The sequence below is a fragment of the Antrostomus carolinensis genome, unplaced genomic scaffold (assembly GCF_000700745.2).
Source record: "Antrostomus carolinensis isolate BGI_N321 unplaced genomic scaffold, ASM70074v2 scaffold15490, whole genome shotgun sequence".
Classification (NCBI taxonomy): Eukaryota; Metazoa; Chordata; class Aves; order Caprimulgiformes; family Caprimulgidae; genus Antrostomus; species Antrostomus carolinensis.
Genome location: NW_010289369.1, coordinates 130,323 through 157,382, shown reverse-complemented (window position 1 = coordinate 157,382; position 27,060 = coordinate 130,323). Strand labels below are relative to the sequence as shown.

General features: G+C 42.3%; 1 protein-coding gene across 2 annotated transcripts; it reads left to right on the top strand.

Moving 5' to 3' along the window:
* Positions 1 to 787: 787 nt before the first annotated feature.
* Positions 788 to 26,429, top strand: LOC104526711 (synaptic vesicle glycoprotein 2B). 2 transcript variants are annotated; one of them, XM_010170250.1, is made up of 12 exons: positions 788 to 1,301; positions 10,381 to 10,561; positions 11,203 to 11,354; positions 13,176 to 13,309; positions 14,068 to 14,157; positions 16,629 to 16,739; positions 17,881 to 17,969; positions 18,736 to 18,900; positions 21,645 to 21,778; positions 22,648 to 22,848; positions 25,156 to 25,315; positions 26,246 to 26,429. In XM_010170250.1, the coding sequence occupies exons 1-12, from the start codon at positions 788 to 790 to the stop codon at positions 26,427 to 26,429; spliced, it is 2,115 nt and encodes a 704-aa protein (XP_010168552.1). The 2 variants fall into 2 exon arrangements, with proteins under 2 accessions (XP_010168552.1, XP_028941385.1); XM_029085552.1 differs by lacking the exon at positions 22,648 to 22,848.
* The last annotated feature ends 631 nt before the right edge of the window (positions 26,430 to 27,060 follow it).

Sequence of the window (27,060 nt, the reverse complement as noted above, 5' to 3'; positions counted from 1 at the left end):
AAGAAAACCAAGCTCATATTTTGTGTCATTGTGATGTTATCCAGTTGTAGGTACGAGGGATGAGTGTGCTCTGTGTAGATGGAGAGAAACATATTTAGCAACCTGAGAGCTCTGTTCCAGCAACCCAGCTCAGTACTGTTCTGCTCTCCGTAGAAACCAGCACCACATGTGGGAGGCAGGATTTCTGGGAATGACAGAAATTGAGACCACACATGACTTTACATTCTACTTTAGGTTCCCACTAAACTTGGTAATTTCTAATGCTCTTTTTTGTTCTGAGGCTTTGGGTTTTGATGATGCAAAAACATTCCTCACTCTGTTGTCATTTTTTTGCAATGGGAAAAGTGTGGGTTAAAAATGTTGGACATTTAAACTCAATGCATGTGTGCTTGCAAGCCTACTGCTGTCTCATTGCTATTGTTTCCTCTTTCTCAGGACATGACCTTCACCACCACAATGAATCAGGAAAAACCTGTCAAATCCTCCTAGCTCCCCGGCTGTGCAATTTGCTGTTCCCCAGACAGCAGCTCTTCTCACCCAAAGCACAGAAGAAGCCAAGTCACAAATGACAGCTGAAGAGTGAAGCATTATCAAAAGCACTCTGTCAGAGAGAAACTTTTTATATAGGAAATCTTCTTTTGAACCTGGGAAGCCGTGTATCCCATCAGGTCCAAAGAACAGAGAGTAGATATGTTCAAGTAATCAATAACAGAAATTGCACTAATTGATACATATATTAGAGTATCTACACATAGTGATCTGCAGCATTTAGAAATCTCCATTCAGAATGGATGATGGATATAGAAACACAAACCTCTATCAAGGGGGCAGGGAGACAAACCAAGTCTCAGATGACTACAGGTACCAGGATGGCAACTACGAAGGGTATGCACCCAATGATGGCTACTATCGTGGCGGGGATGAGACTGCTCAGGAGGAAGATGCCCAGAGTGACGTTACAGAAGGCCATGATGAAGATGATGAGGTCTATGAGGGGGAATACCAAGGGATCCCTCACCCAGATGACATTAAAGAAAAGCAGAAGCGAGCTCCTGCCATGGATGATGAATACAGAGACCGTGCTGACCTTATGGCAGAGAGGATGGAAGATGAGGAGCAACTTGCCCATCAATATGAGAATATCATAGAGGAGTGTGGCCATGGACGCTTCCAGTGGACTCTCTTCTTTGTTTTAGGGTTGGCACTGATGGCAGATGGGGTGGAAGTGTTTGTGGTTGGATTTGTTCTTCCCAGTGCTGAGAAGGATATGTGCTTAACCAGTTCGAACAAAGGGATGCTAGGTAAGTGCCACTTGTGAACATCTCTTCTAATGCAGTAGACAGTAGCTAGAACATATTTTTCTGGTGACCATCTGATTTCAGGATTTTCTGATGACTCTTCTCTTGTGTTGTATGTCATGCATAGTCATGGATGGGTGGATCTGGTTCAAGAGAGGTTTGCATGATGCTGAGAAGGCAGCTATTCACAAGCAGCAGAATTGCACCACATCTATGCCCACTTTATAAGTGTGCTGCGGTCCCAATACTGGCCAGTGCAGGCTGGATCTGAACAAGTCAGCTTGCAGCCAGCAGGTCCACAGGGCAAAACTCATGGGGTGTTCAGGGACAAATAAATGACAGGTTAAAAGTGGCTTTTCCTATTTGAAGACCTAGTAACTCAGATTTCAGTTCTTTTACAAACTAAATTGTAATGAGAAGTTCAGAAAGAAGTACCATCCAAGTAGGATAGATAGAAAAGGTCTGTTTGCTCTGGATCACTTTGCTGTTATGTTGTGGCTGCTGATTCTGCCCCATTCTCCAAATTTTCCACTTTGCCCAGGTTCCCCTTTTCTTCAGCCCAAAGTGCCAACCGACAGATCAGCTGTGAGGTTGGTTCTTCCTGAACACCAACTTCTCAGTCAGAGCAGCTTGTTAATACATTCTGGGTCAGAAGTAGCAGATGGAGGTTTCTTCTTAGGTCTGTGGAATGCGATTGATGTGCTGTGTGGGGATTAAAGGCTGAGGTTACTGGCAACATCCCTTTTGCATCACTATTGACACCTCCCTTTGGTCAAAATACAAAAGCTTAGTTATTATGGGTGAGACTGGGTGGAAAGGTTTGGATGAACAATTTTTTCTCTTGCACATTATAAGCCAAAAATGGCAAAATCTCCCAGATCTCCAAGAACCAGGAAAGCATCCAGCATGGCCTGTGGTGAGAGCCAGCTGTGCAACAGTACTGAGCATCTGGAAAGAAAAAGTAGTTCTTGGAAGAACTGCTTTAGGAGATGGATAGTGTGTATCACCTGGGCCTGTAGTTCATACATTCTGTCCCAGAAGCCCTGCCTGATGCAAGGTAAATACAAATTTTGGTTTAGATCCCACCCCCTGGCTCCATTTCATTTGCATTATTTTCATGTGACAAAAGTGACAGATAATTATTCTTACACAGACATCTTGTCTTGGTGTACTCTGGTCCTAGATATTTTTCTCTCCTGTTTCTTCTCTGAACTCGAGAATCTGGGTGTTTATTTCCATAGTTAGGCAGTTGGGACTTAGTTTTTTGCCTTAAAGATTTTCCTATTTTCTTTTTCGCTTCACAAACCACTAAAATTTCTAGCTGGAATTATCTCAAGCCAGGTGAATCAGTCACAATTGGATCCTGATTTCAATGAGACTTCCAAATGCACCAGCTCCCCATGGGACACCTGGTTAGGCTAGTGATGAGACCTTTTATGAAAATCAGGTCATTTATTTTGGTGACTATATAAAACCTGAGATTTTCTAAAACTTTGACCCCATAAATATCTATCTCTATAGAGCTCAAGCTCTGGCAGGTACTCAAGTTAGAAAACATCAAATGTCACAAGAAAATCTACCTTTGAAGTCTTCCTGGCCCAACCACATGTAAAAATGAACAAGAAATCTCCCCAGAGAACTTGTTCTGCTTTTTCCAGCTCAGTATTTGCAAGGCTGAAAGTTCAGGGTGTTCTGATAAGCTCTGAATAAGCAAGGAGACATTTGGGTCTGTATCCAATCCCAGATCCAGTCTCCCATGCAATAACCAAGCTAGTCTGGAATTGCCAATTAAGGGAAAAGGACTCTTTTCACTGCCTTTTCTGACCATTTTTAAAGACAACTTTTGAGAACTTGTTTTTGCAGAACAATTTCCTCTGTCCTTAGCTTGTTTAGGGTATCTGCTCTCAAATCTTTTATACACACTATGAAAAGTTGATTTATCTTAGTTTGAGGCAGAGAGGAAAGTGGATATTTTTAGTAACACTCAGTTGTTATTGATTGTCATTGAACATGAGGCAGGTGTCTGATTCAGTCCATCTTATTTGTTAAACACACTTTTTATGCTCTTGGATATTTTTCTGCTGCAGGTTTTCTCTTGGATCTGGGGTGTGTGAGATGATCCTTTGTGAAAATGAATTAAGCATGGCTTAGAAAGCCCTAGCTTGCAGAGCAGTGTGCTGAAACAAGGAATGAACACCCAAGGGCATCAAGAAGTGAGGGTGGGAGGAGGATGGAGAGGGTATGGGGCTGCTGGAGGGTGTAAGAGAGGAAGAGCACAGATCTCTGGGTCTGGAGAGGAGGATGAGAGCTTTCTGCCAAACTACAGCAGCAGGGAGCAGAAAGCATAGGAGGGTTGGCAAGTTTCAGGGCAGGGACATAAGGTTTGGGAGCAGACCTGCCTCCAGCACAACCTGGTGTCCCAAGCACTGCCCCTGCAAGAGGGATTCATCCCTTTTCTGAGCAGGTGTGGGTACATGGCATGATAAGGACAGATAGATAACAGTTCCTGAAGGGAAAGGCTGGAGAAGTGCTATTGATGGAGACATGAAAGGCTGAGAGAGTTGGGGTTGTTCAGCCTGCAGAAGAGAAGACTCTGGGGAGACCTTATTGCACCTTTTAGTACTTAAAAGGGACCTATAAGAAAGATGGGGACAAACTTCTTAAAAAGCAGAGCCTGTAGCGATAGGACAAGGGGAAATGGTTTTAAACTAAAAGAGGGGAGATTTAGACTAGATGTAAGGAAGAAATTTTTTACACTGAGGGTGGGGAAACACTGGAACATGGTGCCCACAGAGATGGTAGAAGCCCCATCCCTGGAAACAGTCAAGGTCAGGTTGGATGTGGCTCTGAACAGCTTGATCTGATTGAAGATGTCCCTGCTCACTGCAGAGGGGCTGGACTAGATGACCTTTAAAGGTCCCTTCCAACCCAAACCATTCTATGATTCTGTGATTCTAAGAACATAATCTTCCTCAAAACATTTCCTGGATTAGTTTCAGCACCCATCCACCTGTAACTAGAAAAATCAGATTTCCCAACAAAGGTCAGAGCCTCCAACATATGCTCATTTCCCTCAGTTTTTCTATTCCCTTGATGATAGACCATCATGGGTTATGCTATTGCAAACTGATCTTGCTAATACTCAGGGTTCAATGATACTTATAGGATGACTTGGTGGCAATCAAAGAGCTCTTCACCTCAATTTCTGCCTAATGTGCAGTGACAATCTTGTAAGAGTGTTTCTGCACAGACTGACCATTAGAGAAGGCACAGCTTTCCCTCAAACTATCAAGAGTTTTTAAGGAAGCAGGATTATTATCCACACATGAGTTACTGCCCCTTACCTTATCCTCATGTACCAATAGATGTCTACAGACAAGCTCCTGTTTATTCCCAAGCGACCATTCATCTCCACACATTTTTTTTAAGGAAACATAATCAGGTTATCCCAGGTGGAGTTAAGGTTGCTTCCAGGCAGCGGCTAACATTTAAACACACGAGGTCTCAACCATAACAAGAGAGGCCAGGAGGGAAAAAAATAGGAAATGAGTCATGTAAGTAATAAAAACCTTGCAGAAATAGGAAAGGACAAATAAGAGAGCTAAAGTAGATGCCCTCTAAAGACCAATTTTGTGAAGTTCAGCTTTTGCTCAAAGGAAATTTTGCATTAAATACTCTCTATATTGCGTATTTTTCCTCCCTCAGAAAGCAAGCGTGGAAAAATATCAAGCAAATTATGGCCAAATTATGCAAAAATTACAAATAAACAGATGCCCACAGTGTTTCATGAAATGTGTGAAATGAATATGACACATCTTAGAAAACGTTTACATTTTGTTCTGAAAATAAACATCTCACCATCCGATGCAAATTAACAGCTATTTTAGCTCTAAATATCCCTAGTGGGACAAACCACATATTTAGAGTTTTTGTGTTATGTGAAGTGCTATTTTGAAGATGATTGCAAGGGTATTAGAAAAAACAAAATACACACCAAAAAAATCAACAACTGTGTATATTTTACAAGTTTGATTTCATCAATTTTTAACATTAATTGTTAAGAATGAGCTTAGTAACTTGCAACAACGTTATTTTTACATATCCATTTGATAAATCTGTTTTGCTGAGCTTTCACCAGCAATCATAATAATAATAATAATAATAAATTTCTTAATTTTACTGAAACTGAATATTCCTTTTCAGTATAATACATCCTGCCAGAAAAAGATTTTTTTTTTTATTATTTGCTAAGGGTAATCATATGAAGAGTCCTAAAATGCTATCTACTTATTTGCTGAAAGGCACTCAGTGTCATTATTTGGAGAAATGTCATATAAATTTATATCTTCAAGTGCTTTTAGTCACCTCTCAGAGGACTAAATATTACATTTGCAAGCGTAGAGCAGTAAATACACAGCAAGTATAAAAGATGGTGTCATAGAAATGTTTTAAAGTTTTTCACACCCTGCATATAAAAAACTCAAGGCACAGTTAAAGCATCAGACTTCCCAAATCCCCGGAGCTCTAGTTGTGTTATCATCATTCCACAGTTCAGTAAACTGAGACAAGAACATTTTTAAGGGCTTTGCCCATGACTGCAAACACCAATGCTGAGAATAAAATCAGTCTTTCGGGCACACAGCCTCCTTTTTCTTTTTATGATTTAATAATAATTATATTTTAGGGAGGATATAATCTTATAGATTCTTAGTCTAGCACTGTTAGATAAAAAAAAAAATAGAAAAAAAGGTCCTATTAGTAATTGTGCAGTTATGTAGCAATTCAGTCGCGTCTGTGTGAGTCAGGTTGAATAGGACGTGTAACAATATCCCTGCTTTTAGTTATGTTTTATTATCAGCTGAGATAAAATCTGGCCTCAGCTTCTCATTGACCTGAATTCACCTGATATGACAGTAAATCCTAATCCCCTCGGCAGAGCTCAGTGGCTTTTCTCCCCTTCTATTTTTTTTTCCCTCTGGATAAGCACAGATGAGCCCAGCCATGGTTCCCTTGCCCTGCTGTAGTTCATGGCTGCCTGTTTTGCACCCTTGTGGCCGTGGACCCCCCAACACAGCAGCCAGTTAAACCCTGATGAGACCTGCTTGCGTCCATGTCTTGAGCATCACGCATGAGTTCCCGGCTGCAAATTTGCTCTTGGGCAGAAACATTCCCACAGCCCAAGGAGCATCATCACTACAAGCAGTAGGGACATGTTAGGGGAAAAAAGGTGTTTTTGTGATTTGGGAACACCCCACGCCTTGTGCAGGTCCAACATGGGGATGGCTGTGTCCCCGTTTATAAACACTGCAGGAATTTCATCTGACGAGAGCCAACACGAACAGGTTTTCGTTTAACAGCAAAGGATTTGTTTGGCTTCCTCTGTTGAAAACTTTGCTTTAGCAGAGGGGTTGGGTGGGGGGAACCAGATGGTCCCATGAATATTGTAGTGATGGACAAGTCTCGTGGGGGGACTGTGAAGCCGGCTGAGTGTAAACAGCCACCCACGCCGTGCTGGCAGCGCTCGCTGAAGTGTTCGGTGTGCGTTACCTCGCCCATCCTGCGTCAAAGCGCTTGTGGATTCACGCACCCACCTTTGGCTTTAACGTGCAGAATCCCCTCGATTTCAGCAGCCAGATTCACGCAATATCCACCTCCAGATCTCCAGAAATGGAAAGTTGCATTTCACATGGGCAATCCATTTCCCAGTGGCAGAGCCATTGTCTGTAGATAAAGTCTCTCTGCTTGTACTTAATCAACAAGGCAAGCGCAACGAGAATACCCTTTCATTTGAATTCCATTTAGAGGGTCAAGGAGGTTCATGGAGAAAGCACTAATAAGCCTACAAGGACAATTAGATTAGAAATTTCAGGAACAAAGGGAAAAAAGGCCACCCAGCCCTCAGTTCATCCTCTACTGAGACCGTCCCCTGTTCAGGGACACACCAGCCATTGCTGTAGCACAAGACAGTCAGGACCACCACTGGTTTGTTCCTCTCTTTAAATTACTTAATGCACAATCAAATCCTTTGCCTTGCCTCATCCATCTCCCAAATTGTCCAGTGCTGACTCAAAATTTTGTTTGTGTCCATAAATTGCATTCTTATATAACAGATACTACACTGGTAAGTGTTTGGATTTTGTTTTTATTACAATTTGAACTTCAATATGAGGTCCTATTCCCTTTGGGTTGTCCAGATGCTTTCCCCTTTCAAAAGTCTTCTGTATTACTGTACTGGTAGTGGCCTGAGCTTTGCAGGCAGGTAGGAGTTTCCATGTTCCTGCTGTTACTGGCTCCATGCAGACCTGTTAGCAGAGGTGAGACAACCCTTCACCTGGAGCCAGACAGCCTCCTTTCCTTCCCAACAGCCCCAAGGATTCTAGGACTAGTTCTTCCCATTGAGTTGTTTTTTCTCTACTCAGATTTTCCATTTATCCCATGATCCCTTTTCCCAGCTTGAAAGAGATTCTTTTCAGATGCACCCCATTTCTAAGAACTTTAATCCCATTAACTGTCAATGAAAGAAATTCATGCTTGTGATGGAGATTTAGGTAAACCTTGACTTTTTTGTTTTTTCCCGAAACACTTACTTTTAATTATATTGAAACAGTAAAAAGACAGTTTAGCACACATGTAGCCATGTACTGTCTCTGCCTGATTTTATTTCTAGAACTTCAATTTTTAGGTCCACAAATTCTGTCTAACATGGAGCACACAACTTTAATAAAGGCCAATAAATTTCTTAGTGTGAAAATGCTGTATATCTTACCTCTTTTCTAGTGGGAATAAGTCCAGTCAGTCGTCACATATTTTCCTTATAAATTCAGCATTGGATGAGTCATAACCTGAAATTTATTCTTAGAATTTCTGTTCTTTGGTTTCCACCAATTTTACGGGAAGCTATTGCAGACTTTCCCACCTGCATTCATTATACTCCATTACTCTTGGAGTAGTCGGCAAATAATGGCTTATTCAGAGTTGCCCTTAAGACCTAACCACTGCCTGTGTTCATTCGGAAGCTGAGCCCTCCTAGCACAGTCTAAATCTGTGTAGTTTGAAGCTGAAGCTTGAAGTCAGCTAACCAGTACAAACTGTCATAGTGTTGTTCCCTAGAATATTTGGTGGACAGAAATAACATAGCAGAAGAAATACCATTTAGTGATCACTTTTCCTGGTCTAGTGCTCCTTAAAATTTGAGTTTCCTTGATATGATCTGGACCTCTTTCAGAGGTAAGACCTATCACTGTGTTCTCCAGAAGACACTCTCTCCTGCATGGAGACTGTATGAGTAACTACTCCACTCCTCCCTGGGTCCTTGCCACCTTATTATTAGTCCAGGACACAGCAATCTGCAAAGCCTGACATTGTTCTGCACTTTGGGTCCCAAGATCCATCAGCTGACAGAGTGTTTTATAGCAGCTGCCCCAAAAGTTTTAGTGATCTTGGCCAGAACATGCAGTCTTCCCAAAAGAGACCTCTCCATCACAATAAAGTGTCTTACTGATTTTGTTTCAGCCCTGAAGTAAACATTTCTATAAGTAGAATCCTTCCCCTCAAAAACCAGCCAAACAGTCTCTAGTCATCCCTGAGGTTTCCTTTACTACAGGTTTTTATTGTTTTAAATTTCTGATGGCCAATACATCTATCAGTTTATCTCATACAATAACCAAATAAAGCCTCATCCTCTAAGTGAGTTTGTGACAGTAACAGCTCTGCTGTGCTTTATGTTGCTCACTGTTTGATGGATGCTGTGTTCCAGAGAGATAATCTTCCCTTCCATCACAAGTTTGGGCTCCTCAGTTAGAATCTGCAGGGGTTTTCCCAGAAAAGCAGCTCCACTCCACTCCTTGATGCGCAGTTTCAAACTTTCGAGGTCCCTTCCAATCCCTAACATCCTGAGATTCTGTAAGCCCACTCTTCCCCTGGCCAGAGACCTGGCTGCCCTGCCACCAGCCAGGTACTTGGCTGCAATGAATCACCAGCTAGAAGACAGCAACAACCTCCTCTACCTCCTCCTGACCTGGGATGTTTTCTGTTATTAAGAGGATTTGGATGAACATCTGCCATCCTGGGATTGTCTCTGGAAAAAAAAAAACAAAACAAAAAACCAAACAAAAACTATCTCTGGCAGATCATTTTTTGTTCCTCACTGGGGTCTGGCAGCGTGGGCTGAGCTGGGAGTCACTTGTCCGGTGCTGGCAGGGCTCACTGTCAGATGGGTGGCTGTGATGCACCACTGAGTAGGTATATGACACATCATCACTTCCGACTGCTGGCTGTGATCAGAGCTGCTCCATTAAATGGAGCTCAGGAGCCAGGGTAAAAACACTTACAGCACTGCATGTAGATTCTTCCTTCAGAAAGATTTTTGGACTGAAACAGTTTTTTGCCTCAGCTTTCCCTTGGAATTTGCACTTCAGGAAACAACCGGGAGGCCAAAGTTAACAGAGAAAGAGATCCCAGATTCTCAGATATGTGTGCATCTTCTCTGACTGCTGCAGGTCAGTCAGAAACCTATCTGAAACCTTTACACACCCTCAGATAGGTAACCTGCAAAGAGGTTACTGGGGAAGCCATGCTTTACCAGTCTCTGCTCTCACAGCTTTATGAGTATAAACAGCAGCCAGAGAGAACCTCCTCCCTACACATCCTCAGTCCCATTGCGCTCAGGGGGGTTAGAGGACTTAAGATATCAGACTTCTGTTGTATCGTTGGTGGCACATAGCTGGGACACGTGGATCCTAAGCTGCTTATGTCTGGCCATTGCTTACGTGCAGGGGATATGTGAGCAAAGAGGCTGGGAAAGAAAGATGCGGGTCTGGTCAGATGAGGGTATGTCTACATTGCATGACGCAGTGCCGTAAAGAGCAATGCAAGCTCGTGGGAAATGATTAGGAAATTAGGTTTCACCAATGGATAGAGATCCCAGCACCTCAGATAGCTAATCTGGGGGGAATTGGGGTATCTCTATTGTGTAGGATACTGGGTGGACATCAGCTACCATATGGGCAATTTAAAACCTGCTTCTACATTGGATACTATTTCTATCCGCTTACCAAATTCACCATCTCTGTCTTTCTTCCAGGCTTGATAGTCTACTTAGGAATGATGGTGGGGGCTGTCATGCTTGGTGGCCTCGCTGATAAACTGGGAAGAAAGAAATGCCTCATCATATCACTTACAATCAATGCTGCCTTCGCGTTCCTCTCCTCCTTCGTCCAGGGATATGGATTCTTCCTCTTCTGCCGCCTTATCTCAGGCCTCGGGTGGGTAACTGGTGAATGCATCCCATGTCCTGGAGGAATCTCATCACAGCTCAGCAGTTTGGGTGTGCAGGGTGGGAGAAGGAAGGCTGCTCCAGAGATGCATCTCTGGTACTGAGCCAGGATGGCTCTGCTGTTTAGCACATGTGGTTGTGCTACCTCGCTCTTGACCTTGAAACTGTTAGCAGTAAGAAAGTTAAGTCATTGACATTCTTCTGGTACTGCCCAAATTGTGCAGAAAGGTGAGTGAGATGCCTAAATGCCCACATCAGTTTACAATCCTGACTGCCACGGCCTCCAATGAGATCCTCAGCCATTCCCATCACCTGCCTGTATTTTGCTTCCCTAAAATGAGTGATCACAAAATAACAACAGAGAAGACGTCTAGGTGAAGAGCAGGGCATTGCACTGGCTTTGTATAGACTGCACAGGAAATTCAGATTTCAGAGCATGAGAAGGATCTTGTTGATCTTTGATGTCTAAGACCAGTCCAGCCAAAGAGAGACTTCCATTTTTTCCTACAAGTCTCATTTTTGTGCAGTGAGTCTGTGAGTGTGACCTTCCCTCTTTATATATGCAAACCTAACTGCAAAGACTTTGAAGAAGACTCTTATTCTTCCCATGTGCTCTTTTTTTCTCCTCAGTATTGGGGGATCCCTCCCCATCGTGTTTGCCTATTTCTCTGAATTCCTATCTCGTGAGAAGAGAGGGGAACACCTGAGCTGGCTTTGCATGTTCTGGATGATCGGTGGCATTTTTGCTTCAGCAATGGCTTGGAGCATCATCCCACATTACGGTAACTGTTTTGTGCCATTGACTTCGACAACACCACATTCCTCCATAACTACACTACCCCAAAAGCCCGTGCAGTAGTTAGTCAGTCCTTACACATCCCAGCAAAAACACCACTGAAAATGATAGGTACCTGAAGCGCACACAGAAAGTGTGAGAAATTGACTGCATGATTGATTGACTGATACTAAGACTGTAAACAGGACTGGTGAGGGCTGATTTGCATGAAAAGCTTCAAATACACCCCTTGAATTATATTGCCAGAGCCTGAGCTCTTAATCTAAATGTCAATCCATTCAGGGAAAACTGGACTGAGACTATATTGCAAAAATTGATCCTGTTATCAGAAATAAATAACTTTACTCAGGGAATTACTGGGTGCTGTGAATGGCAGCAGTGAGGACAGCACATGCTCTTTTCCTTAGCCAAGTGCCAACACTCTCAAAACTGTGTGTCTGGTGACAAGTCTACCCAGCATGCGATGGGCTGGAGTCACATCTGACTTCACCTAATTGGGTTCAGAGCTGGAAGTGGGAGAAAAAGTAGATGACGAGTGGACTCTGAAAAATATTTGTACTCTGAGGAGTAAAAATCTGCATGTCACATGGCATTTCTCCTCTCTCGTGTGTGTATCTTAGGAAAACATAAGAAGCAAATATCTACTTATTTCCCTCAGTATTCAATGATACCAGCTGTTTGCAAAATCCTGTTTGAGGAAAGTAGGACAGGCCACAAAGACCACGAAGAAAAACACTAACATTTACCTATCTATCAATTCATTTTTATCGTATTTAAAGTACATTCAGTATAAACTCAGCTCATTATTTTGATTGATAAGACAGAGACTGTTGGAATAAATAGTCAAAATTACTGTCTAGTGGTATCAGGTTGAGATAATTATTTGCAACTACATTTGCTTTAAAAAGACCTTATAACTTTACATTCTATTTATTTTTCAGATGACTTTTTGATCTTGTGTTTTTATAGTTGCTCTTTTTGATTTCCTATGTTCCCCTACTATTCTGGAACTTCATGAAATAATTAGAAAGCTATGGCTGACTCAGATGAGACCTCTGCAAAAACTGTTGCTTGATGATTTCTTTAATATGTGGATAAAAATGTTTATAGAAAAAAATGGAATTAAATATTCCTTCTGAGATTTGAGCAATGTAAGAATGATGCTGTACATTCTAGTCCTTAGCAGGGGAATAATTGACCTGGTCAGACATCAGGAAAAAAGCAGAAGGGAAATCTTAAATGCAGAATTAGGATCTTGATTATTCTGAGTTTGAATCCCAGCTCAAGTTTTATAGGTCTGGGAAAAAAAAAAAAAAAACAACAAAACAAAACCAAACTTACTTTCCTAGCTCACTTCCATAAAATGTGAAATACGTGTGATATATGAGATGGAAAGAAATTGTCTCTAATGTGCCTCTCAGATCAGAGAAGATTTAACCTTTGTAAACTTTTATGTAACATCACCGAGCAGGAATAAATTATGGCCAGGATTCGTCTACCTTTTCCCAACCTTACTTGCCTACAGCTGCATGAAGCTATTCTTATCACTAGATTATTTCTAAAATCAAAGATAAAAGAAGGTTTTTAAAAGGCAGAGTATGTTCCAGTTTCTGCAGTGAACATGAACTCACTTGCTGTTATCTACTGTGTATGCAATTGAGCCTATAAGGGCCATCCTTACTAAGAATAGCAAACCTTCAACCTGTCCCCATGTCACACAGAGCTGTAAAGTTCAGAGCTGCTTTAAGAGAGGAAAAATCAGAATGCTTGGTCAGTATTTTTACTTTTTGGTTCTTGCTGTTTCCAGGCTGGGGGTTCAGTATGGGAACCAAGTACCACTTCCACAGCTGGAGAGTCTTTGTACTTGTCTGCTCTCTGCCCTGTATCGCCTCCCTGGTGGCACTGAAATTCATGCCTGAAAGCCCACGGTTTTTGCTGGAGGTAAGCTGATTCATCTGAACATTTCAGTCCGACATTAGCAGAGGATAGCTGGTCCCTAATGTGTCACCATCTGTCTTTCTTTGTCCCATCAAACACACACAGCACAAGATCAGAAGCAAAACCCCTCCTACGTGTCTACACTAGCTCCACAGATTGCTTAAACCCCAAAGACTGCAGGGTCAATCCATGTTGGTTAGTTTTTTCACTGCCAAACATGGTACAGAAAGAAGGTGGTGAGTACTGGGAATTTTATAAGTCCAACAAAAGCACTTTGAAAACATTTCACAGAGTTTGGGCATGTAACTACTGAATCCTGGTGGGAAAGCAAAGGACAGAGTTCATTTTACTGAGTAAAATACATAAACCTCAGAGCTCTTAAACAAGTATTCTCTATTCCCATTTCACAGATGTGAAATGTGGAAATACTTAGCTCAAGTTAACCCTGCAAGTCTTTAGCAGAGGTGAGATTAGAGCCCAGGTGTCCTCACCCATCTCCTCTTCTTTCATCTGGTTTTAAAGCTCTGCTCCTGACTCCTCTCCTGCCTCAGATGGTTTTAGGGTAACTCCTTTCTTCAGCACAGAGATACTGCACCCTGTGATCACAAATCATGCTTTCAGCTCTTTGCATTTAATGCAACTAGTCCTGCATGTGTTCTTCTCCACTATACTGGGCATCTAGAATTGGTTTCTCTCTATGCTTTGTTAAATTACAGAGCTGGGAACTCCAACATTTGTTTCCCTTTCTTTGGTATTTTCAGATAGGTAAACATGATGAAGCCTGGATGATTCTCAAGCAAGTCCATGACACCAACATGCGGGCCAAGGGTGAACCAGAGAGGGTGTTTACGGTGAGTTTAACTAAGACATCAGTGTGTAAAAAGAAAGGTTGGACCTACCCACCTTAGTACAGCACAGCACCAATTTATTCCTCCTTAAGACTGTTTCAATGTGACCTCCTACAGAAAGCAGAAAAAGGACCCCTAGATATGTTTTGTGCATTGAAAGTTAGCTGCCAGTCTGTTTTTTTTCAAGAATTAATCAATCCTGTGAATTGCAGTAAGTGCTCCTCATTCCTGGTGTTACTCTACAGCATATAGACCAGTGATTTTTCCACTTAATTACACACACGCTTAATTGGTCTGCTGTAAGAGACTAAAACCAAATAAGAGATATATTAGTCATGTGGGAGATCTGAGTCACTCCTTTCTCCATTCTGGCTTCTAATCAAACTCTGATTAAACTTCATGTACCTTCTAATGAGCTTCCCAAACTCTACCTGCCTCATACCCAATCTGTAATCTCTCCAAGGGAAAGTGGGATGAGTGGCTATTACTCATTAGTCTGCTGCTTGTTGTGAAAAAGATTACACCAGTGAACTTCATTAATAGTAAAATCAGGTAATAGGTGTATGCTGGGGTTAGCTGCAAATTACTATAATTCAGTTGTAAACTCCCAGTGAGCCAGCCAGGGAACAGATCTTGATTTCTGCTTTTAATGATGAGAGGACACGTGCTCTTAAAGGATGGGGAAAAGGAGGTATGGTTGCATGTAAAACATGTCTTCTTGAACAGAGAGGAGTGTAAGGCTCCATGTTCAGAAGAGTCATGACAAAACAGGGCCCCTCAGGAATGAACGTTCAAGAAAATTAAAGACTAAGATCTGTGCATAATAATTGTGTGCTGGTTCAGGTAGGAACTTAATGAGCATGTGTTATTTTTAGGCTGTGAACCATTTGGCTAACTACTGTAACAGTGAGTTGGGCTGGCCAGTCCTGATGTGTGGTGGGGGAAAAAGAGGCTGAAGACTCAAATATATATCCAAATCTATCTATCTATCTATATACAGATAACTGGAAGAGGTTATATTTAAACGGGAAGAGGGTAGGTTTAGATTAGATATGAAGAAGAAATTCTTTACTGTGAGGGTGGTGAGACATTGGAACAGGTTGCCCAAGGAAGTTGTGGATGCTCCCTCCCTGGAAGTGTTTAAGGCCAGGCTGGATGAGGCTTTGAGCAACCTGGTCTAGTGGAAGATGTCCCCGCTCATGGCAGGGGGGTAGGAACTGGATGATCTTTAAGGTCCCTTTCAACCCAAACCATTCTATGATTCTATGATATATATATCTCCTTAAGTAGGGCACTATGAGAGTCTGAGCTGAGTAGGAGAATGAAGGAGCAGCTGTACAGCACCCATTAGTGCTCATTACTCCATCCAACAGTGTCACGACTGCTACGGCACAAGCTGATTTCAGTATCACACCTCGAGGTACAGTGCACAGGCTGAATCGAGATTTACTGACATCCGTTGGCACGGGCGGATGATCGGTGCTGCTGGTGTAGCACAAACTGTCAGATTTTGTGTTTTTCTGATAGGCCAGAAGTTACCAGTTTGTGGTGAGTCAGCTGTTACCGGGACAGTTCCCCCCAGATCTGACATTTAAACAGTGCCAGCAAGAGGAACATGGAGACTCCACAGCTCAGCCAAGGCACTCATTCATACTCAGAAATTTATTCAGAAAAATTTTACCTCCTTCTCATGTTTACAAACAGATCTGGTTTCCTTGAATACGTCCTTTATTTAACGTTACTGAGAAAATGTTTTCTGGGGCTCATTTTTAAGGTTTCCTGAGTAGTCTAGTTCAGATGTTCAGTGTTGAAAATTCAGACTGGTTTGGTGGAGTGAATTGATTGCATCATGTGGGCTCACTTGATAACAGGATGCATTTCCAGATGCAAAGATTCCCATCTACACATTCATTTGTCATAGAAGTTCTGCCAGGGGTACTTAAAAGGGGCTGAAGGAGAAATATTCCTACCAGTTGTCTTCAAAGAAAGAGATCCTGGGGGCACAGTTGGGTGCAGATACAAGTGGCTGATCACAGAGATACTTTTTGCTGTAATTGCCTAGTCCTAATTTCTAGGAAGAATCTAAGGGATAGAGAAATAAGGTATACACAGGCACATTAGCTGATAAATGAAAGATTGAAGTGGATGTGATGCACATAAAATATGTCATAGAAGGAGAGAGAGAGAGAGAAAGGATGAGGGAAAGGAAGGAAGGAGAGTAAGCTTCTTTCTAAAACAAAATATCTTGCTGCAATTAAATCAGTTAGCTATTGTTAGTGATAACATTCAAGGAAAAGTTAGTAAGGGATATCACATGGAAACATTGCCTAGAAGACAGTGGAAATTAAAATCCAGCAAAGATCAGTTCTGGACACCTCAATATGGTTTTTTCCCATTTTAATTTTGTGGTTTGTTTGTTTCTTTTTTTTATCCATTTTTGTTTTGTTTGGGTTTTTTTTTTTTTTCTATCTCAGGTTTCCTATATCAAAACTCCAAAGCAAATAGATGAATTTATTGAAATCCAGAGCTCAACAGGGACCTGGTACCAGCGATGGCTAGTCAGAATCACAACTACTTTCAAACAGGTAAAGAGAAGAAAAAACATCTCACAGGGGCTTTTGAGCTTCAGGCTCCAGTGTCTCATTGCTTCAGGTCATTGCATCTTGAAATCCTGACTCTCACACAAAAAAAAATCTGCTGGTATTTGCAAAGGGCTATAGTGCAATTGCACTTTCTATGTAGATGTGTGGATCTGCAAACTGCCACACGGCCAACCAGGCCCCGAAATACCCCTGTGAGCACCACAGCAGTCCAGCTGTGCAGAGCTTCCAGGATGAGCCACAGCCCCAAGGGCCTGACTCTCCTCCTGAGCAGATATTGATTCCCCTTCCCCCCAGCCTAAGTGAATTTACTACCCACAGTGAATTCAGAAGAGTATTTGCTCCTTGTTCCTGATGAAACTGAGTTTCTAACAATGTTATATTGTCTCTTTGGCTAATTTAACCTTTCACACATGCTATGCCACTTACCTGTGCCCATGCAGAACTTGGTAGAAAATCTTGCTAGATGCTTCTAGTCTAGGAGGATCAGCTTAAAGTAAAGGAGAGTTTTTTTCTTAATTAATAGCAATGCTGGTGCCATACTATTACTATAGTTACATGGGAAGTTAGAAGCATGAGGAGTTACACTCCCTGATGTTCCTGGCAGTATTTTTTGCAACAGGTCAAGAAGAGTAGATCTTGGTCTGCCTCCTTCTCTGTTTGGCTTCATTCCTTCCTGAGTTCATCTCACCCCTCCTAGAGTGCCAGCTGTGTTTGGGTTTTTGCTCTTCAGTGAGCTTTGAAGCTGAGTTTGAAAGCACCCCTGAGACTATACATGTATTTGAAAAGACAAATTGTCAAAGGGTCTGAGCACAGGCTTATACCCAAATTTAGTGATGTAACCTGAAAGAGACACTGTATCATCCCAGCCCAGCCTTAGTCATGCACTCCAGCTCATTACAGAGGGTTTAGATCAAGTACCCTGGCACACAGCTGAATAAGTGATCTTTTTAGAAGCCATTTATCTTGATAAATATAATTTTGAACATTGAATATAAGCCACACATCTGACCTTACCCCAATGAGCCCTTTTTACTGCCTTTAGATTTATGCTGAACTCAGAAATTAATCTGTCAAGAGTCTGCTAGGGTGTCCTTGCAGCTAATTCCTTCTTGTGGTTTTGTAGGTCTGGGACAACGTGCTCTATTGTTTAACAGCCCAGTACAGGATGAACACACTGATGCTGGCTGTGGTTTGGTTTACAATGGCCTTAAGGTAAGGTGCTTCTTTAACTTTCTCAGGAAACTAGAGAGCCCCAAGAGCTTGAATAATTATTTATACATTTAAATAAACTATTACAAAATTAATCCTGGTCTTATTTTGAAAAGTCTTTGTGTACTGAGCCTTGCTCTCCTATGATCTATTGATCAATCTGATTGCTTATATGAGAGTACAAAGTGCTTTGAACAAATCAGGACTTGAGAAGTGGTAAGTAGGGCAGTAGTATATTGACTTTCGCACCTCTAGACCTTTCATTTGATCTTGTCCACACACACACACACAAAAAAGACACAACCCTACCTGATTGTCAGCTCTTCCATAGTCTAGATCAAAACTGTTCAGGTAAGCCTAAATATAAATTACAGGTAAATTCTGTCTAACTCTCACTTAAACCTCACACTGGCAAGAAAGCTGCCTTCTAGAGGAGTCTCCAAATTTCTTACTTCTCTGCTAGCCTCTTGAGCAGCAAGGACAGCACATTGCTGTATTTCCCAGCCAAGGAGTCAAACTTCGATGAGTTGTCCTGCTTTAAGTAAATGAAAACAGATTAACATGCTTCTGAGATCAGCTGAGTGTTTAGAACAGGGAGGTACTTCGCTTGGTCCTGTGTCAGAGCTGAGCAAGCATTTGTATCAAAAATGCATTTGCATTATGAGTTTAACGAGTTTACAAGTTACAAAGTAGATCATTGGAAAAGCACTGTGATATTTGCAGTGCCAGGATTTTGTATCCTTAATGTATGTCTCCCTTCCTGATATAGTTACTATGGCCTTATTGTCTGGTTCCCTGATATGATCCGGTACCTCCAAGAAGAGGCATATGAATCCCGAGTGAAGATCTTTGATGAGGAAGAAGTGTCACACTTCACCTTTAATTTCACCCTCGAAAACCAGATCCATAGGAATGGGGAATACAGAAATGATAAGTAAGTGAACAGAATTGATCTGATGCATGCAGACTGAAATACCTTTCTAGAAAGCTTTTTCTTTTTTAAATTATTTTCCACCAACTTGAAAATCTCTGTTGTTCTTTGGAACAATCAGTCTATATCTCTCAAATCCCAAAGGCAGTTTTCCACAGACCAAATATCCTTTTTTAACCTGTTTTTCACACACTCTACATCAGCCACTCTCACCTCCAGACCCAAAAGGATGCATGTGAGAAGTCCAGCTTCCAGCAACCCCTTGCTGAGAGCAGGGCAGTGGGCACCCACCTGGCTGTGCTGGGCAGCTCTGGATGTGGAGGTGACTTCTCTTTCCTTAGCACACACTGACATCTACTGGTCTTGGCCAGGAGAGACCATCACTTGTAAAGAAACTGCTCTGCTGCTGCATTTCCAAAATAATAAGCTATTTTCTCTTGAAGTCTTCAATATGACTTACTCAAGTCTCCATCCTGCAGACCATTAGTGCAAGCTGTGTCATGGCCAGTTGTACTGGTGTGCTTCTTCCATACAGGCTGGCATCTCCCCAGGGAATGAGTGTGTCACCTTTTTTTCATACTTTGAAGTTAGTGAAGTTACTCTAGCAGAACATCACTGCTTTCCTCCCTTCTCCTATTTGAGCTGGGCCTGGTGGTTTTGGGTTTTTTTCTGCATCCATCCTGGACCCCACTCACTCTATGTTCCACAGCAATATAAATCCTAGTGATTTGTAGCAGGCCATTATTACTTTTCTAAATCCCAATAAAATGGGTGGAAAAATACCCCTATAAAAATTCTGTGGAGATCCCACTGCCCCACATAGACCGGACAGGTTGTTGCTCCAGTTGCCTTTCCCTGTGTGGGGAGGAACCACTGGATGTTCAGTGTTACACAAAACGCTCATTGTTTTAATCTTCATGGGTGAAACCATACATCATTGGCCAGCCAGGTTGTTCCTCTCCCCTCAGAAACTAATTATCTCCATTTCCTTGGTGTATAGCTGATAGACATTGATGTGGGACCCCAGGGAACCACTGGATGTTCAGTGTTACACAAAACAATCATTGCTTTAATCTTCATGGGTGAAACCACATATCATTGGCCAGCCAGGTGGTTCCTCTCCCCTCAGAAACTAATTATCTCAATTTCCTTGGTGTATACTGATAGACATTGATGTGGGACCCCCAACACGTGTCCCCATGTCCTTCTGGAGACCTTCCCTGCAGCAAGGAGCTGTGCTTGATGGTGCAAACCTAGCCACATAATTCTTACTCCCCTGCATATTAAGCAGCAAAACAAAGTCTGGTGAGAAGTGGATGGTGGTCAACTTTAGGGATCAGGGACCCTTATGCCCAGAAGAGATGCTCAGTTTTCACTGACTTCATTGAGAATTGAAAATATTCAGCATCTCGCAGGATGTACGTCACTGTTCTTCTGCCTTGGTCCTTTCCAATTCAAAAACTCACAACCTGACCAAGCTACATTCCAGTAATGCCCAGAGCACATCTCAATATTATTTATAACTGTGTTTTCCCTCCAGCCCTTGGCTGTGAGTTAAAAATCCACTGAACACCAGTCTATTACCATATTACTGTTTTAAAAATGGATATTAAGAAAGCAAACTGCAGGAAAAGGACTTTGGGAGTAAATACATCACAGGCGATTACTGAGCAAATGCAGACCAGCTTAAATTTTGCTGTAACCTACGAGACCTTCTCCATGGAGCAAAAGACTTGAATAGTCTTCTTGTGGTATTTGGCACATCAATAATATCTGTTAGTAGCTTCAGTTAAGAAGCCCCGCAGTGCTCATTTAATGGTGTAAACAGCCATCGTGCTAGACTGTGTTGTAAGTGCTCAATTCAATTAAGTTTCTGGGCATGTGTTAGAAGGCTTTTTATTTGGTGACAGTCATGGCCTCCTTAACTAGAGCAATAATGCTTGCTCTTAATAGCTCCTTACATCTTCCAAACATGTCTGTGCATTAACTAAAACATCTTCTCAGTGCCCTGCAAAATGTCACAGGTAAATCGATATTGTGTCATCCTTCAGGGAGGCAGGTCAGACATGTCAATCTTCCCATCAGGGGAGAAATAAATCACCTGACACAGCTGATTAATTTTAATGTAATCTGTTTCCATTACATGATAAGCAATAGCCTTCAAACAGAGATGGTTACGAACAGAACTCAGATAATCTCCCCACTCTCTCTAAAACCATACTGCATTTTTTCTTAAAAAATTAGTTTGATTTTAAACAACTGTCAGAAGCCTTTCACCACATGGCTCCATGGGCTCCTGATAATGTCTATTTGTATTTATGCTGGAAGAAGGTGCAGAATAAAGAAGGCAGCAAAGTCAGTTTACAAAGAAAATACCACACACTGAATGAAAGGCTGACTTCTTCAGATGGACTAGTACTGAAAGTGAGAAGATTTGTGTCCACTCGGTTTTAGAAGCACATTTTCTTAGATGTGACTATTTTGAGGAACAGAAAAACTGACAGAAATCCTAAAAGGCCCATCTCTCTTAAAAAAACCCAACACTCTTCAAACCCATCTCTCCTACTAAAATACAAAATACATAAGCATTGAGTTGGAAGGATAGTTACACATTCAAGCTACACCTTCTCTGTAAATGACCCTAGAAATGGCCATTTCTGCTCTGTCTCTTGAAACAGCCATTACATGCTATATAGCATAGAAAATACGTCAGAGCACAGAGTGAAGTTCTGTTTCCTACCCCACAGATTTATTGGCATGAGATTCAAGGAAGTGAGATTTGAGGATTCACTGTTTGAGGACTGCTACTTTGAAGATGTGACATCCAGCGAGACTTTCTTTGAAAACTGCACCATCATCTCTACTGTCTTTTATAATACTGGTAATGAGATTCTTGCTTGTTGCATGAAACAAGGCCATTTTCCAATTTTTAAGTTACCTCCAGTAATTATTTCACATTGCTATGGCCTCATCTCTGTAATTTTATCAGATTCTAGGAGAAAGCATGTCAGGGATCTGCGTTTTTGTGTGTGTGCTGGGTAATGAGACTAATGATGGAAAAAAGAGGGTGATGCATTTGGAAGGAGGCTTCAGGTTGCTTCATCACTGTTTTTAATTCTATGGCTTCTGGTGCCATTGGCTGCTGCACAGGAAATGCAAAAGTCTGTGCTCAAACCTTGGCAAGTTAAAGTAATGGCAAAATGCCCGGCATTTTAATGGCTCAATTCAAAAAAATTTGGCTTAAAATATAACTTTAACCAACCTGTGGTTGATGATCATAAGCAATAAAATATTTGTTTATCATAGAATGGTTTAGGTTGGAAGGGACCTTAAAGATCATCTAGTTCCAACCCCTCTGCCATGACCAGGGACACCTTCCACAAGATCGGGTTGCACAAAGCCTTGTCCAGTCTGGCTTTGAACACTTATCCTGAAAAAGCTTTTCATTTCTACTCTAATAGAGAACAAAACATAGCGGCATGAAAGCAAGAGCCTGCATTGCCTCATCCTTGTGGCGTGGGGATGCTGGTCCAGGTGACTCCACAAATACAAGGAGTGCATGAGCTTACACCCACCAAGAGTCAAGCATGCAGATAGAGTTTGCCACTAAAATACAAACTCCCTGGCCATTTCCATTTGATGAGGAGCTCCTCTCCTATCTTCGATTTGATTTTTATCCTGACTCCTATTGCTGCTGTATGAAGGGAAATCAGCTAAGCAGGATCAAGACTTTGCCTCTTTCTATTGCAGATCTCTATGAACACAAATTCATCAACTGCAGGCTCATAAACAGCACGTTTCTGAAGGAAAAGGAAGGCTGTCACCTGGACTTCGAGGAGGACAATGATTTCTTGATCTACCTGGTCAGCTTCCTGGGCAGCCTCTCTGTGCTGCCAGGCAACATCATCTCTGCATTACTCATGGACAAAATTGGGAGGATAAAGATGATCGGTGAGCAGGGACCGGGGGTGCATGGTGCAGGTTGTGGGTAGGAGCATGACTCTGCAAAGAGCCAAGGTCAGTGTGAAGGTCTCACTGCATTTGTGCACACCAACTCAAGCTGAGCTGACTCTGGTAGGGATGAGTCATTCCCATATTAAATGGAGCAGAAGGGGAAAAAGTCTTGAGGGTGAAGCAAGTGATCTACTCTGTGGCAGTGGGCAAGTTACATGTTCCCCGCCTCCCCATCCTGCTTTTCTGTGCATCTGTGACATCCTCCCTTTTTTATTGTGACTTTTCTGTCAAAGCCTGTATGTTTATCAAGTGCTCAGCTCAAAAGGGTCAGAGCTGAAGCAGGACCTCTTGGTGCTGTTGAGTTGATGTTGATGTCCATAGTGCTCTGTATAAATAAACAAACATTTTGCTTGTAGCAGTAAGTATTCACAAAGATTATTTGATGGAGCTGCTTGACAGCTTGGAAGTTCCCTCTTTTAATTTTCTGATTCTCAAATACTTTTACAGAGAGATTCAGAGAGCATATGGTAGAATAACTGACCATGTCACAGCCAAGCAAGTTGCCACCCTTTAGCATTATGGGAATAAGTTATCACCTCATCATCTTTATGATTACTTTGGGAATTTATGGTGCTACTTCCTCCAGGGTTCAGACCTCGCTCTCCAGGTACTGTGGGAATTATGCCTCAAGGGAGAGACAAGTCAGTGTAATAAAATCAGGGATGTGGCTCAGGGGTACGGGATGACTCACTCTCTTGAGCTCACCTGCCTCTCTCTTCTGAGAAGAGAGGGAAGTTTAGTTAGCTTGGCCTCACCATCAGACAGGTTAAGGTAAGCAAGATGACCCCACCAGTGTGTCAGAAATGTATGTTGGGAGAGAAAATAAGCATTCATGTAGTGAATTTGGAAAAAACCCAAACAAATCGCAGGGTCTGTGGGAAATAAATTAAATAAAGCTGAATGAGAATCAGATTGTCCACCCCGCAAATATGTCAGCATTTCAGCATTTTCATCTGCAATTGAGATGACAGCTGGAATCCTAAATGCTTATTTATTCCGCAGAATGAAAAGTACAGGAGAAAAATTAGTAATGACATGCTGAAATGTTTCGCTGTGGAATTTTCAATTGAAACAGCCTTCTGGCATCCCACCCATATCATTCTGTCGAACATATTATTTCTGGTCAGCTTAACATGAAAACTGAATTTTACTTTTGCGTTATGTTCCCCACTGGGATTCCAGTTCAGTTTTATCATGTTCTGCTAAACCCCTCCTGTGCCATATGCCGGATCTCTTGGTGCACCCATGGAGACCCTAATGTCATACTGTACCCCTTCAGCAGGGGGAACATCCAGACAGCACAGTGGGGGATGTAGTTTGGCCAGATACCATGGAAGAGAAGTAGATATGGAGTCCTGCACTGTAGTTTTTCACAGGCAGGGCACTGCAGTGGCAAAATGTAATATACTGTCCAAAATGAAGCATTTTAGTTCCAGTTCAGCATCCAAATTATTTTGGATGGTGTCAAATTGATTAAAAAATCCACAAACAAAATTGTTTAGTTTCCGGGTAGTAAATAAAAATATTTTGGTAACAACAGAACTTTCCAGTGAATTATACTTCAATTTTGTGAAAATTGCATTTTTCAGGTGAAAATTCCCAATGGGGTAGAAGGCAGTGATGTAGTTATTAATATTTCTGAATTTGAATTGTGCCTAACTGAGCATGAACACTCTCACTTTCTCTCTTGGTGGTGTTCATAAAATTATAGCTCCTGTGCAAATGTGCCATGAAATCTAATATGTTCTTATAATTAAAAGAGACCTCAAGTGCTTCATACAATTGACTGTAAATTATCCTAATTGAGACTATAAATGTGTCAAGTGATTTCAATATGATATGAAATGCACCAGCTTTTCATTCAAAACTCAAGTTGGAAGACCTTCACAGTGTTTCTTCCTCCTCATTGACTTTCATGTTTACTTGCCTCTGCTCTTCCTGGGTCCATCTGGAAGTCTGAGAAGCTGGAAACCTGCCTGGAAAAGCCTGTCTTGAGAATCTCCGTAGAGCAGGACCATCAGCAAGATCAGATGGTCATTAAGAACATTTTCAGGCTGGTTTTCAGCATCAGAGAATGACAGATAGGCAGCATCAAGGTATTTTTGGATTCTTGAAGATTTAATTCATTTCAGGGTGAAACACCGTCACTTGAAAGCCATCTTTATCAACAAATGTGTTTGCCTAAATGTGTTTGTGGACAGGGGAAACTGGTGCCAACATTTTTCTCTTTATTTCCCCCCGTAGGTGGCTCAATGTTGATCTCAGCAGTGTGCTGCTTCTTTCTCTTTTTCGGTAACAGCGAGTCAGCAATGATCGGCTGGCAATGCCTCTTCTGTGGTGCCAGCATTGCTGCCTGGAATGCCCTGGATGTAATCACTGTGGAGCTCTACCCCACTGACAAAAGGTGCTCAGAATATTTCTCTCTTTAGTCTCCATCCTCTGACTTTGTCCTTTTGGTTCCTGATAGAAAAAGTCATTCTAGATACATGTAGGTGAGGGAGGTGTAATTTTTTTTAATTTTCACCAGTCCTTAAGAGTTGGGTAGTCCTGCAGCTATACTAGATCATCACAGACATTTGCAAGCATAATGCTGCATGCATGGTGGCTTGTATGCAGGGAGTCGTGTGGGTGTATAGAAATTATGGGCAGATAAAATAAGGAGTCTGTAATTTCCCTGGATATGTGTGGAGGTCTGGCCTTTCAGACTGTATCCTCCAGCCTCTTGTCGTAGCTCATCACTGTGACAGCCTTCCCTTCCACAACCTGGAGACAACCATGGGCACAGAATGGTTTGGAAGATGGAGCAGCACAGGAAACTTTGGGAGAATGTGTTGCAGATTAAATCTTTCCTTGCAACATCATTATAAGCCTTTGTTGCCTTTTTCAGGCTGTTGAGGGGAGCCAGAAGGGAAGGAGAAGGACTGTGCTTTGAAGTAGCATGCTTTTAGCTGCTGGGTGAAGCAGGATTTGGAGGAGAGCCCAGGTTGTTTCTCTGGTGACAACCAACTACAGTCAGTGTTTGAAAGGTCTTTGACAAGTTCTAGAGCAGGCTGTGTCCTACTGTCTTTGAGGAGAGCAAAGACTGTCATAGTGGGCCACTCTAGGGCTAGGGAGAAGCTGAGATGAAAAGTAGAAATGAGTACAACAGACATTCTCCTTGTTCACACGGACATGCAAAACACCGACATCTATTTATTTATTCTGCCTGGCTTTACTTGCTAGAAGCATAGCCTGGGCAACGTAAAAGCATTCACAAAATTACCCACCCATATCTTCTATAGTCATGCCAAGAACCTCCCTCCTAACTACTGCTTTCTGCTTTTCTTCCCCACAGGGCAACAGCCTTTGGCATCCTCAATGGGCTTTGCAAGTTTGGTGCCATCCTGGGGAACTCAATCTTTGCCTCCTTCGTAGGGATAACCAAGGTGGTTCCCATCCTTCTGGCTTCCTCTGCTCTGGTTGGAGGTGGCTTGCTGGCTTTGCGTCTGCCAGAGACTCGAGAACAAGTCCTGATGTGAGCAACTGAGGCCAGGGGGGTCGGGGGGCAGACGTAGAAGAAGAACAAAGAAGAGCCATGCTTGGAAAAATCAAAATGTCCATTTCTATACCGTTCTGTCGATACCTCAAAGAGAGGGGAAAGGAAAAGAAGAGCCCAAAGGGATAGAAATTAAACCCCTAGTTTCTGACCCTTTTACAGCCGTGACTGGTGCATGCAGCTGCTACACACACCTTGCAGAGCTTGGGTATAACCTTGCCTACACTGGGAGTCTACCCTTTCCCCCTCCATCCCAGCGTAACGACACAGGACGCGAACAGCGGCTTCGTGCATGTGTGTGCCTGCGTGGGTGTGAGCGTGTCCAACGGGAGAACAGATCCTGACCCCCACACGCCTTGGCTGAGCTGTGAGATACTGCCTGCCTTGCCCAGCACTCCTTGGTCATTCATATCAGCTGTGCTCAGACACCAGGGGCATCCAAAGGGGAGGCAGGTGACAAACCTACTGTAGGTGAGCTCCAGCAATAGGGACAAGAGCTACAGAAGTGACTAGTGACCCTAGCTGTCTTGATTTTGGGGTTACCACTTGAACTGCCTGAAAGAGAGTCCTGATTACTGGAGGATATGAGAGTGAATGCTCAGTGCTCTCAGAAG